The 13,685-nt window shown below is 35.3% G+C and overlaps 1 protein-coding gene and 1 pseudogene across 4 annotated transcripts; both read left to right on the forward strand.

The window, feature by feature from the left end:
• Positions 1 to 205: 205 nt before the first annotated feature.
• Positions 206 to 4,706, forward strand: LOC145591800 (uncharacterized). Of its 3 annotated transcripts, XM_081648361.1 has the most exons (5): positions 206 to 933; positions 1,040 to 1,104; positions 1,182 to 1,236; positions 1,542 to 1,717; positions 3,330 to 4,706. In XM_081648361.1, exon 5 carries the CDS (start codon positions 3,584 to 3,586, stop codon positions 4,409 to 4,411), a length of 828 nt encoding a protein of 275 aa, XP_081504487.1. In that variant the 5' UTR covers positions 206 to 933; positions 1,040 to 1,104; positions 1,182 to 1,236; positions 1,542 to 1,717; positions 3,330 to 3,583; the 3' UTR covers positions 4,412 to 4,706. The 3 variants fall into 3 exon arrangements, 2 of the variants coding, with proteins under 2 accessions (XP_081504487.1, XP_081504439.1); XM_081648313.1 differs by lacking the exon at positions 1,182 to 1,236; XR_014102352.1 differs by lacking the exons at positions 1,182 to 1,236; positions 3,330 to 4,706 and having other exon boundaries at positions 1,542 to 2,547.
• Positions 4,707 to 8,060: 3,354 nt separating this feature from the next.
• LOC145591947 (uncharacterized) lies at positions 8,061 to 13,438 on the forward strand (annotated as a pseudogene). The gene is made up of 8 exons (XR_014102355.1): positions 8,061 to 8,090; positions 9,201 to 9,266; positions 9,394 to 9,500; positions 10,216 to 10,726; positions 10,829 to 11,088; positions 11,191 to 11,282; positions 12,086 to 12,295; positions 12,402 to 13,438. The product of XR_014102355.1 is annotated as an uncharacterized LOC145591947 (transcript).
• Positions 13,439 to 13,685: the final 247 nt, after the last annotated feature.

Consider the following 13,685-nt stretch of genomic DNA (forward strand, 5'->3'; position numbering starts at 1 on the left):
GATTTAGTTCAGTTTCGGTTTGGAAAAAATTGGATCGAGTCAGTTTTCGGTTTCCAAAAAACGAGTTTTAAACAGTTCAGTTCCTTTTCGGATCGGTTCAAAACAGTCGAGTTTAACGGTTCGGGTCTGACAGCACTAGGAATATCCTATACATTCCCATTAAGAAATTGTTGTCCAAGTACTATACAACCAATTTAGGGACCTCCATCATCTTTATTTCTCAAAGATGAAATCCCCGTATATACCCACCTTTAATTTGGTTCTTTCTCTGTCCTCTTCCTCTCATTGCAATTTAATTTTATCAAATCAAATGCAAAACTCCAATATGTTTTTGAAATTCCCAACGAATCAATAGATCCATCCAAATCGATGAGAATTACTAAGCAAATATAGTAGTCTCATCAATTTCAAGCTCAACCATAGCCAATTCACCGAAAAATTCACAAAAAATATGGGTTTTAAATCAATTTGTTGAAAGAGAAATATTGTAGGCCGAAAATAATGAGATTTTGAAACCAATTACTTGAGTTATATTTAACATTTAATCTTGAGGTAGGAAGTACATGAAGTTTGAGAAGCAAAGATGGAGCTGGGATGAGGAATGAAACGGTGAGAAGAAGAGGCCAGGGGAAGGAAAACTGTATTTAAAACGATGTCGTTAGGTAGGTGGTGCACACAGAATAAGGTTGGTCCACCTTAAAATTTGCGCCCGGATACCCGTTAAAAAAAAAAAACTCCCCCAACCAGCCCAGCCCACTTAGACTTGGGGTTTCATTTTCTCAATTCTCACTCCAAAAAAAAAGCCACCATCAGTAAAATTCTTCTCTCTCATCCCTCTTTCTTGCGCCTCATCTCCTCCCTCAAAATATCATCTCAATCAATTCCTCACTCAAAATTCAACTCGATTCATCCTCAAAATTCAGTTGATCTCAGGTTAGTGTTATATTTGTACTATTTTCGTGGTATTTTTGTAGTTTTTTTCATGGTATTTACTTTAGTTTTTATCAATCTAATTATTTTCTGTAACACCAATTGCTAGATCTAAACATTTCGTGCTAGTCCTGCTCAGTTTCATCGGTTTAATCATTCTTCTCACCACCTGAGGTTAGTTTGTTGTAATTTTTGTTCATTATAATTTGTTGCATTGTTAATTATGGATGGGTATTTTCAATTTTTCACAGGTTATTGAATTTTGATTGTGAATGGGTTGTTGATTTGGGTATGAAACTAATTTGGGTATGAAACTAATTTGAGTTGATTTTGTGTTGGTTTGATTTATTTTTTACTTACTGTTTTTCGTCCTAATGTGGAATAAGCATGGGTTATTGTTTTTTTTTTTTTTTTTTTTTTTTTTTTTTTTTTTTTCAGTTTTTGTAATTGTGCCTTTTTTATTTTTATTTTTATTATTCTGTTTTTGTATGTGGAATTCTGTTATCAATTTTATTATTCTGTTGATTTGATTTTTTTTATAAAATTTGGAAGATAAGGTGATTTTGTAATGTGATATGTAATTACTCTATTGCATTATTTGTGTTTTGTAGGAATGAAGACTTGATTATGGAACAAATTCGACCCAGTGCGCGCCAATAAGATGAGTGGACAGGCTGCCTCACAACCTAGCAACAACACTACTCCAACAACTAGCGACGTTGCAGCCCTTGCAGGGGTCACTTCGACCCAAATCCAACAACTCCTCGATTATTTGAAGTCTATGAATGTAGTAACACCCCCAAATCTCCCTCTAGGAAATACTAGTATAATATGTATAATTATACCGTAGAGATAGACTTGGGCATATTACTGCCGTATGATTACGCAAGGCTACTCAAAATACTTAACTCAAGAACAAAACTTGCAGCGAAAACTCAACCTTCTTTTATTAATACTAAACCATAAATAGTAACTATAGTCATGAGTACTCAAAAATAAGGACAAGACCAACATTCCTAATCTAGGTGAAGACATTCCCAGGACTCCATATGCTCAATTATTGACTCCACCTGAAATTAGTCAACACTGGTTACCATTATGGTAAACAGGGTGAACCAATACAAATAGGAAATACGGATTAGCAAAATATGCTAAGTATGATAAGTGCAAGATAGTGTAAACTCAGTTTATTTGTAAACTTGCTTTTAAAACCAATTCCAATAATTAATCTAATAAATTCAAAACTCATTATACCAAAATCGATCCCAATGATTCACATTTAAAATAATAGTTAATAAAACCAATTCCTTTATTAAGAACTATAATTCCTTTTAATCCAATTCCTCACCCAAGTGTGCACACCCCCTAATCTAGTCTCCTTATTTTACAAGACTATTCTTGAGGAAAGACCCGGTCATACAAAGTCCAAGGCCTTATCAATAAACCAAATCCGCATAGTGGGATTACCAATATGCTTATAGAGCATTAGTAATAATAATAATAATAATAATAATAATAATAATAATAATAATAATAATAATAATAATAATAATTCAATGGTTCAATAAATCCTTTTAATATCCAATAGTTCCAATATAATTCAAAATTTATTTTTTTTAATTCCAGATGCTTTCAAACCAAACCTTGTAAATAAATACTTGAGAATAAAATCTCATATTAATAACTTTTCAAAATCAACAACTCTTCCTTGAAAAACCTCTATTTAATTCAACAAACCTTTTAAAATCAATTCCTTTATTTAAACACAATAAATAATCCAAACTATTCAAAACATGATTTAAAAATCAATCATTCAAAATACTTTTATTAAAATCTATACCTTCAAACATTATTTATTTCAAAATCATAATTCAAATCAATTTAATTCAATCATCAATCAACTCATGTAATGTTATTCAAACCAATCACTTTCAAAGGTATCAAGACACCTAAGCGTACCTTAACCTCAAGAACCTTGATCGAACACACCCTACAAATAAATATAACCTTAATCAATATAAGGTTATCGAATAATTAAAAAACCCCAACTATATGTACATGAACCTTTTAAATTAATTTCTCATAAACATCATTAAAAATCTGATTTTATATAATTAAAACTACTCATAATAATTATTTATAAATCTCCCTTAATAATAATAATAATAATAATAATAACAATAACAATTTTAATAATAATAATAATAACAATAATAATAATAATAATAATAATAATAATAATAATAATAATAATAATACGAGTAATTGTGAGTGATAAAACCCTTAGTTGAAATTCATATCTCGAGGTAAATTAGGAATTTCCCCTAATAGCACAACCCTGCCCCATCAAAAATAAAAATATCAACTCATCTCATTGTTGATTTAATATTAATTTTCAGGTACATGTATTCGCACTTCCTGGCTATGATGATGAGACATTCACATTGGACGGTTTCAAATATTCCGATACCATATTCAATGTCAAGTCTAAGATATGCAAGAAATTGAGTGGAAATGGGTTGGCATTAAATGATCCTGACCGAGTCAAGATGTTATCATCTGAAGGACGGACGACGACAGGACATTAGGATCTTATTATCCTGCCTGTCACCACCCCACTCTTGCCATTTTTCTATTTCATCGTAATAAAGAAATGGAAGATGTGGCTTTGGAGGAGAGTCGCTGGGAGGCTAAGTGTAAGCAAGTGCGTGAGGAAGAGGAAGCAAAAGCAGAGGAGGAGGAGAAGAAGAACAAGGTCAGCAGGAAGAATGGATATTCAATGGCGAGGGAAGCCAGACCTAAAACCAAGGATTTAAAACTCCAACTCCCTTATGTTGCTGAGTTAGAAGACCTTGGCATTGATGGCAATCTCAAGTTGTACAGCGAGGTAGGGTCATCTCTTCCTGTGGTGGATGTTGAGTCAGCCCACTTTGTCTGCACCTCTGCATCTGTCGTGCTTTTGGCTCCCAATGACCGGATTTGGAAGATTTTGCAATCTAATTTGGCTGCTAAGTCCGAGTACCTTATTGTTCGTGTGAGTTGGGATATATTGTCGTATATAGCTCTGAGAGCAATCAAGGCATGCTACCCCGATGATCGTCATCTTCCCTTTGTCGCTGTCACTGACTTAGACCCCCACCACCTCGACCTCTTAACGTTCCTTGACACCCCTCCCGATGCTGTATTCAATTGCTATGGGTGGGATCTAGACTTAGAATCTAAAGATGCATCTTTTTTGGTTGAATATTTGGACATCAAGTGGCTCGGCCTCAGGCCTTCTCAGCTCAACTGTCTTAGTCTCCGTACTGCTGATGCTTCTAATGACCATGACCATGCCTGTCGTGGATCTGCTTATGACTTTGGCAAGGTTATTCGTATGCTCAGGGTGAATCCCTATCTGCGTAGGAAGGAAGACTGGTTGAAAGCATTGGACTGGCTTGAACAGCATGGCAAGAGTACTATTTCAGCCTCGCTATTTTGACAACGATTTTATCCCCAAGAAAGTTTCTGCAAAGGATTGGGTTTAAATTTAAAAACCCACCTACTTACTAGTCTAGGGCTCTAATGCTTTACTCGTATATTTTAGTAGTGTTTTTATGTCTGATACTCTGATGTTAAGTTGTACGTACGAGCTTCTGGATTCCAGTACGTACTTGTATGTGTTCTAGTTATGTCTATGGTTTGTAATGGTTTATTTTCCAGCAATATGAAATAACGTCATGTTTTTTTTTTTGGTTAATTCTATTGGTCCTGTTAGCGTCTTCTTGTTGCAGTAATCTCTAATTTCCCTGTCCCTACCCAACCCTCGACTGATATTAAGTCTTTTATAGACATGATCTTTGGGCTGAGGATTTACTCTTTGCTCATTTACTTATATTCCCAATTACCAAAAATTTTAATTTGCTGTCTTTTCTTTATTTCTTTATTTATTTTTCATTCTTAATATGGGCATGAGGACAAGCTTTACAAATCAATAGCAATAGTGAATTGAGTGTAGAAAGTGTAAACTTTTACTGTAGATGAGCTATATCTTTTGGTTGACCAGGTTTAGCAGCTTGGCTTCTCATCAAATGCTGCGACAACTGTTCTGAGTCGTGAAGATGGTGCTTGTAGGGATTCTGGTATGTTAACCTCCTCATTTTACCATCCAACTAATTTCTGTGTTTTTTTGTTGTTGTTGATGAATGGAGACAATCTTTGTGTCAATGTGCTTTGTTTATTTAGTACTTCGTATTATGGAAGCAATACTAGTAGGCTTTCCAGTAAAGTTTATTCTTTATTGTCTTTTCTATTTGGTAGATGTTATAATTGTTCTTTGGGTTAGAGTTTGCAATTTTAATGTGTGTGTATTCAAAAGTGATGTATTAACTAATGGTGATCTTTATCGACGTTTCTTCTTTTATCTTTGATTTCGTATTATCTGAATTTTTCCTTGTGTTTTTTTGTTATTGTTTTGTTCCTAATATTTCTGATCATCCTTTATTTCTATTATGTACTTGTGCAGCTCTACTAATTGAAATCCAAATGGCCTCGGAAGAATTAACCGGTGGTGATGCTGATGTTAGTGGTGTCAGTGCCAAGTTTGAGCATCTTAAGTTGGAGGGAGAGGAAGCTACACTCTACGATGAGGTGCAGACCTTTTATCACAAAGCTATGTTAGAAAAGTTACAAGGTCTCCTGCAAAGTATGGAAGAAAATGGGTTCGCTCATCTCCCATTTAGAGGCAAAATGAATTCTGAATTTAATGAGGTGAATAAGTATTATGCTTATTGTGAATTCAAAGAGGATAGAAACCTTCGTATTTCGAGTGTCACTTTTTTGATAAGTCTAACCGACCTTCTTATTTCGAAACTTAAAGCAATAGTACAGGGAAAACTTACCTCGTTAACCCCCATTCGTTCCCTCTATTATAATTTGTCAAACAGCCATAGTTTTAAAAAGAAAAAAAGGGAAGTAACCATGGCTAAAGTTTCGTCTTATATTGATGATTTAGGCTGCCATTTTCTTTGCACCCGACAATCATTAGGTGTTAAAGCGTCAGACTCAAATTCAATTTTTGTTGGAAATATTGTTGTCATTAGAAGCGATATTGATTCAAATGGAGATATTGAGGACGATGCTAGTATATTGAATTAACCGTATAGAATCAATTTCTCCAATATCAAATCTATTAAAATCGCCAGAGAACATCCAAAATTTATTCTTATTGTAGAAAAGATGACTGTTTTTGAAGATTTACTCTCACAAAGGTTCCACTGCCAGTTTCCATGTGTCGTCATAACCAGTGGGGGTGAACCAAGCTTAGATTGCAGGATGTTTGTTAGAATGGTGTGGGAAACCTTACAAGTGCCTGTTTTAGCTCTCGTTGATTGTAATCCTGCTGGTTTTGAGATCTTTAAGACATATAAATATAGATTATTTAACATGGCATTCATGAGTCAGAACTTGGTAGTCCCTACGGTTAAGCTGATTGGATTACTTAGGTCAGATTTAAATGAGTGTAACATATCTGATTCTGACATGATATCAACAAATGACAAAGATATATCTAAAGCAGTGCAACTATCAAAGGAATCTTGGATAAACCATGAGCCTGCCATTTCATAAGATGTTCAGTCTATCTTAAATGATAAGAAGAAGGCTGATATTGAAATATTATCCTCGAAAAATGGTCCAGATTTTTTGGTAGATACTTACCTTAAACAGAAGATACAGAAGAAACTAGATTTGAAGACCGACTAAGAAGGACCTATGAGTGTCGAAGTGGGACTAGGCGTGGTTAAGTGTTGCTTCCCTACCCGTGTGACTGTTTGTCAATGTTCTTGTTTTTCCAAGCAAGAGGTCAAACGTGAGGGATTTGGGCGCTCAATCAGAAGAAGTTGCTTTGTGAGATTTCTATGCACTTGCTGCATCTCTTTTCTTCTATGTTACTACTTTAACCTTGTTTTTGGGTCGAGATATATTATTATACTATCTGTTCTCACATTAATTTCTAGATCCTTTTGTTCCTCTCATTTTCAGGTTGTGTTGTTCAATGAACTAGAAGGGAAGTGGAATCTCATGTTGTGTTGCAGGTATACTATTAACTGCAATCTGTTAGTGTTTGCAAAACTATGTGTGACTTCATGATTGCTCTCTTGTTGCAATAATCGTCCTCTAGTATGAATTTCATTTGCTAAACTTTTTTGCCTGTGTTATTGTTTTTTTCCAATAATATGAAGAGTTGGCACATTCGGTAATGTAATTGCTATTGGATTTTTAAAAATTAGAAAGATCATAATATAACCGAGGAGGCAAGCCAAGATGTGAACTGTACATATGCTAGTTGAAATGTGGATCTATATAAAATTTCCATGTCAGCTGTATGTATCTTATAAAAATCAATTTCATTATGGCATAATGATTCAGCACAACCTTTAGTTGATGATGGCTTTTATGTTACAACATTTTACACTTAGTGTGGCTATATTAATTTAACTCTGTTGTTTCTAAGGTGCAAGACAATTATACTAGTGTTTAATGCATACAGTAGACCTGTCTGTATGTGACATACTCCATATTAAATACCTGAATCATGGCTCCCAGCCTAGCTTGTCCAATGTCCATTCATTTTATCATGTCACTTTATTATGTTGACTGAATTCTTGATTTGTCACTTCCTTTTGTGGAGAAAGAACTTGAAAGCAATTTTCCCTTTTATAACCTTTATTTCTGTACCTCTAGGCTCCTGCAACACCCAATTCTCCTGTTGTAGCATCTACTACACCTCCTATTCATCTATTGTATCCAATGTAGCTCTGCGAGTCTTGAGTTCTATGATGTTAATTTCTATTAGCACTTTTATCTTATTCGTTTCTCCCAAATTCCTCTTATTTATATTAATTTATTTATATAATTATTGATGATCAGCTATTTAATTTCTTGTTAATGATGCGTGATTATACATTAAGAATTATCTAAATTAATGATTTTAGCATGAGATTTACAATAATTTTAGGCACGGAATCTAGTTATATGTCACTTCTGAATAATTTTATTGTTATAATGTAATATTAGATTGTCATTTTTTGGTTTAGTGAATGATCAATATGTGTAATTTCAGATATGGATGGAAGTTCAAGTGTGGAGTCGTTATATGCTTGAACAGCAGCTAAAACTAGGTATGTTGCTCATTTTATGCCAGAAGATATACATATTGCTGAATTTTGACAATTATGGTGTTTGAAAACTCCATGTTACTTCGCTTGATTGATTGAAGTGAAACTAATTCATTATGGAATGAAGTATGTTTCCTTATGTGAAACCTGTTAGAAGGTTTGGTGATATAATTGTGGGGTCTTAGTACACTTCCTCCTCATCTTGAAAGGGGGCTTGTTTGCTCCATCATTACTAGGCATGTTATTGGATTCTCAATACGAATTAATCTAGGAACTTGAACATCAACACACATTTGTAATCGAATTTATTGTACAATAAAGCTCTTTGCTTATCATATTGTGTTGATATTTTTTGTGATCTTATATATTATTCTATGCCCTATTACATGCACAAGTGTTTTGTGTGTTGAACAATCAGAATACTATGTTCTAGTTGACCATTCCTGTTAAGTTTCATGATCAAGACTATTGAAAGTTCTGTTTATTGAAAGTTCTGTTGGATTGATTTTTTGTTTGGTTGTTGAGTCCTGCCCTTGCCAAATTGGCAACCTCAGTCTGATATAGTTTTTGAATCTGTCCCACTCTCTACTTTCTTGGTATCTTTGCCAGAGTTCATTGAAACTGTCATAGTGTTACTTGTTCGTTATCCAAAATCATGAAAATCTCCCGTCGATGACAAAGCTGCTCCTGCAAGATGCTTTTGTAGCCAGTTTTACTTTCAGAACTTCTCTTTCTGTTTGTAAGGTTGTTGAAAACTAGAGGTAATGGTTTAGAACACTGCTCATGTTAGACACCTTGTTTCTCTCCTTTTCCGAGATTGTGGTTATAAAGGAAGGTGTTCAATGTATGCTAAGACTGTATAATTTTTTTTAAACAAATTTTTATTACTGTGATTTTTGCGGGAGACCTTTATTTTTTAGTTTTTTCAAGTTGGGGGCAAAATGGGAGCAAGGTTGTTCACTTATGAAATATTTGGGAACCAGTTGCTTGCACCTGATTTTTGCTTAAGGGTTGACACCCAACTATTTTGTATGTATTAAGTTCAATTTCTTCCCACTATGGAATATCTTGTATACTGGTAACACATGATGCTTGTATTATTTTTGTTGTTAGAGAAAGATGAGCTGCACAAGAAGGTCCCAGTTATATTGCTTTTGCCACTCAGATGTATTGTCGAAGGTAAACAACATATATGAATAAGTGAAACTGCTGGGTGTTTCAGTTGTTTATCTGAATAATGTGCTGTCTGCTGGAATGGGAATTTCAAATGCCAGGAGTGTTACAAGTTTTTCTATTGGTCTATCAGGACTGCTGGCTTGGAACAGGAAGTTGAGAACTTGAAGAAGAAGCTGGCTGATTGTGTCAGAGAATTCAAATATCATGGAGGAGCTTTCCGAGTCCCAAAGAATTAAAGTGAGTTTTAAACTTTATCTACAATCGGATTTTAAATGTCATATGTGTCTGATGGGTTCTCTTTTCCTTTTCCGAACTTATATAGATAAACTCGACAAATCGGAGGTTGCAAAGGTCTCTCTATATCTGTCTTTCTGATCCTTTCCCCATACCTGGCTTAGTTACTAGTTCACTTCTATGGTTGGTGAGCTTAGACACACCTACAAAGTTGCCTGCATCAATGAACTGTAACCTCAGCTTCTGCTAGAGATGACTTGTGAAGTACTCTTGGTTCATAGATGAAAGTATTGTGCTGCATCATGTTGTCTCTAGCAGAAGCTATACATTTCATGCTGTGGAAGCTGACTATAGAAATGACATTTTGACTTAAATAATGGGGCGTAGAGTAGGAGTGTCCTTTGGATTAGGAGTGCTGTCAGCTTTTGCACTAAAAGTTATTTTTACTTGCCTTTTATTTTTTGGTTTGTATGTGTTTGTGTAGTAATATATAATGGTGAAGAATGCTATGTTTCTGTACAAGTCTGTATTTGTTTTTCAGATATCCTACCTCAGATCTACCAAATCATGTGGTGCTTTTGGAGGCACAACTAGCATATCAAATTTCTTATGCCTATTATATGACCTTGCTGGGTTACTATTGGCGTATTCATGTCAGTCTTTAGAATATGTAGATGTAAGTTTTTTTTTGATAGAATTATTTCTTTGAACTGTAAAGGTGAGGAAGCAATCTCATATTTGTATCCGAGATGTATTACAAAGCTTCCAGAGATGTCCACTGTTGGCACCTGCAAGTGAAGGATTCACTAGTATGTTTCAGAAATTGGTGTTTCTTGCCGGAGCATCAAAAGGTGCCCCTGTTGAGATAGCCCAGGAGATTTTGCATGTCCTTGAGGCTCTTAAAGATTGTCTGCCTTATATTTCTATGAAATACAAAACATCCATCCCGAAGTACTACAAAACCCTTTTGGGAGTGCGTAAGCCCCTTGTCACAAGGCGTATAACAGATAGTTTGTATGTCCTTTGCCTTGACCCTAGCGTGGAAGTTAAACCCGAAGATTTGGTAGACCTTCTAAGCACTTTGGCTACTTCAGTTCCAGTGGATGAAACGTCAGCTGATGGCATGAATTTTACTGCTCGTTTGTTGGATGTTGGAATGAGGAAGGTTTACAATCTCAACAGGCAGATCTGCGTTGATAAGCTTCCACTTGTACTAAATGCTTTGCAAGGTTGTTTTTTCTCCCTCTTCCATATTTTTGCATGTCAAGCAAAATTATTTCAGTGATTTTTTACCATTCTGTTTCTTGGCATTCTACTGGCCTACCTGGCAGATATTTTTGGATCTGGGTTTGAGGAAGTAAATTTGCTGCGACCGAGTCATTAGAGAATCTGATACAAGCTTGTGTTGATGAAGACCTAATAAAGAAAGGTGTTGACCGAGCAAACAGTAATTTAGACTTCTACAACAGAAAGTCTGCACCATCTACTATTGAGAAAATTTGTGCTACTATTGGAAGTTTGCTCGACAACAGATATCGTAGCGAGTGGGACATGGCCTTCCAGATTGTCTCTTTGATGTTTGACAAACTAGGTAATCATAAAGATGTGCTTATTTCAGACTTACAGAGGCTGCTTTCTTTACCTACATTCTATCTCATGTAGGGTGTATTTATTTTTGGGTTACTGTTTTTAGGTACTTTCTCTTCTGTTCTCCTAAGAGGCAGCCCGGAGAGCTTGGCAAGCATTGAAAAGGAAAGCGAGGAAGATTTCCCAGAGAAGAAAAAGGTTGCCATTTCACTTATAGCTCAATCCCCATGAAAGTTGGTGATACCATTTTAGTCACTTGCATATTGTATTCTGTTCTGCTGAAGCTTTCATTAAAACAAGGTATAAAGAGGGATGTCATATATTTGCAGTCAGGATCATTGTTGTTCACAATATCCTAATTGATCAGAATAGAAAGCGGAGAAATTTTTTGTATCGTCATGAAATCTCAGGCAAATGTTGTTACATACATCATTATTTTGCAAGCTATCAATGGTTCTTGCCCAAAGCATTTGCTATCTTATCTTTAATCCTTATTACTAAAATCCAGTTTTATCTGCTAAGTGTCCTAGTAAGGCCTGGCTCCTGCTGACTTCACCACATAGTTAGAAAGTGTTTCAATGTGAGCGGTTCTCCTCTTGTCAAGAAAAGTATCTCATGCAAAGAAGAGCTTTTTTGAACTTTCATGATTTTATTGTTACCAGTCTTGTCTTGGATGTTGTCCTAACTGAAATTCAACTCTTAAGAAATTCTTTGACCCCAAAAATGCCTGGGTTTACCTCTGCCATCTCTCCCAAGAATGCCTGGTTTTCCCAACAAATTGTTGTATATGGTTTAATAGTTTGTGCTGTAGTGTACACTATTACTCAAACTATATATCCTTTTTCAGATTCTAATGATTGATATGGATATGGCATATGCAACTAATGCTTTATGGAAAATGTGTCATAGAAATACTTTTCCCTTCCCTATTCCCCTTCTATCTGATGTTTTCTTACCTTCAATCTACCTCTTTGACTTGTGATGCTTGTTCTCACGTACAGCTGCAAGCTTGCATTGGATCAGCACTTGGGGCAGTGGGACCTGAAGTCTTTTTACACATTTTGCCACTGAATTTGGAAGCTGACACTCTGTCTGATATCAATGGTTGGCTTTTCCCAATTCTAAAACAGTATACAGTTGGTGCACGTATGAGGTTCTATGTCGAGTCATTGCTGGGTACGGTTGAAAACCTCAAGCAAAAATCTAAAAAGGTACTTTTAGTCTTACTACTTTGCCTTTATAAATACTCTACATAATTTTCATCAATATTGTATACGTTTTTTCTCGTATCATTGATAAACAAAAGTACTTTACCAGCTTAAGTTAGAGGGGCAAGTCCAGGCATATACCAAGTGTGGACCTTATTGCCTTCATTTTGCAATTACCCTTTGGACACTGCTGAAAGCTTCAAACTACTTGAGGAAGTTTTATGCAATGCTTTGTATAAAGAGCCTGATCTTCAAGGAATTCTTTGCTCCAGTTCGCAAATCCTCATACAACAGAATAAGTGTATTCTAGAAGGAAACAATTATGTACCCAGCGATAAACTAAATGCTCCCACTGAGAGAGCTATTGGTTTTTACAATCAAGAGGTGGCTTCCGCTAATTTGGGAGTGCTGAGATCTTCTGCTCATAATTTCTTGTTAGTTTTATTCAATGCTTTCCAGGTCTCCACAAATGATCCTGGTGGAAGCTTGCTGATACAATTCGATGTTCTTTTTCATGCTATCATAAGTTTATATCTGTTATATAGTGTTAGCTGTGTCTGCTTGCTGATTCGGGTAGAGTGACTTCATTTTTGTTTGTCATAGTTCATGTCGATTGTTTTTTTTTATTACATAATTATTTAATATCAACCCTGTTGAATGTTGCAGGTATATATTTATGATTTTTTTTTTCTTGCTCCAGTTTATTTGTTTATTATTATTATTTTTTTTTTGCATTGTCAGGCTATTTAGACAAAACGTTCTGTACTGTCAAGTTGTTGGTCTACATAGATTGATTGATTTTGTTTCAATAGATTGATTGATTTTGTTTCAGTTATAATTCAATGCTCAGCCATAATTAGGTATGATGGGATTTGTGAGCACAGGAAGCCCCAGCCTTAATACCTTTGTATCTTTCCCAAAATGAGTGTATAATTTCCCATCTTTTCCTCCACCATCAATCACCACCTCTTATTTTAGATTCCACCACCCGTAGTCAATACCCTTGATTTCCTTAACAATCTATATAATTAACTCAAATGTGCACTAAGGCAATAGGGATCATGTTGTGCCTTTTTGTACCCCATTGCGTTGAAGCGCACTTGATAAAAATAAAACATTCGGTGGCAAAAAAAAGTTGTGCTCCTCATTGCGCCTAGGTGAGCTTCACTGAAATCACCTCGCCTAGAGAAAAAAGGTGTTTGACTCCTAGCGCCTAGGGGCGTGCCTATTTATATATTGTCGACTAAAAAATGTAGCAAGATTTGTTATGCTTTGGAACTGTATTAAGAGGGTGTCCTGCCTCACGTACTAGTGAATTTGTGTTTCTGTGATGTTCAGTAAAAGAGTTGTTGGACCTTTATGTATGTGAAGCATCTATTAGAATTTCATTTTA

This window comes from Chenopodium album, chromosome 1 (genome assembly GCF_948465745.1).
Source record: "Chenopodium album chromosome 1, dcCheAlbu1.1, whole genome shotgun sequence".
Taxonomy (NCBI): Eukaryota; Viridiplantae; Streptophyta; class Magnoliopsida; order Caryophyllales; family Amaranthaceae; genus Chenopodium; species Chenopodium album.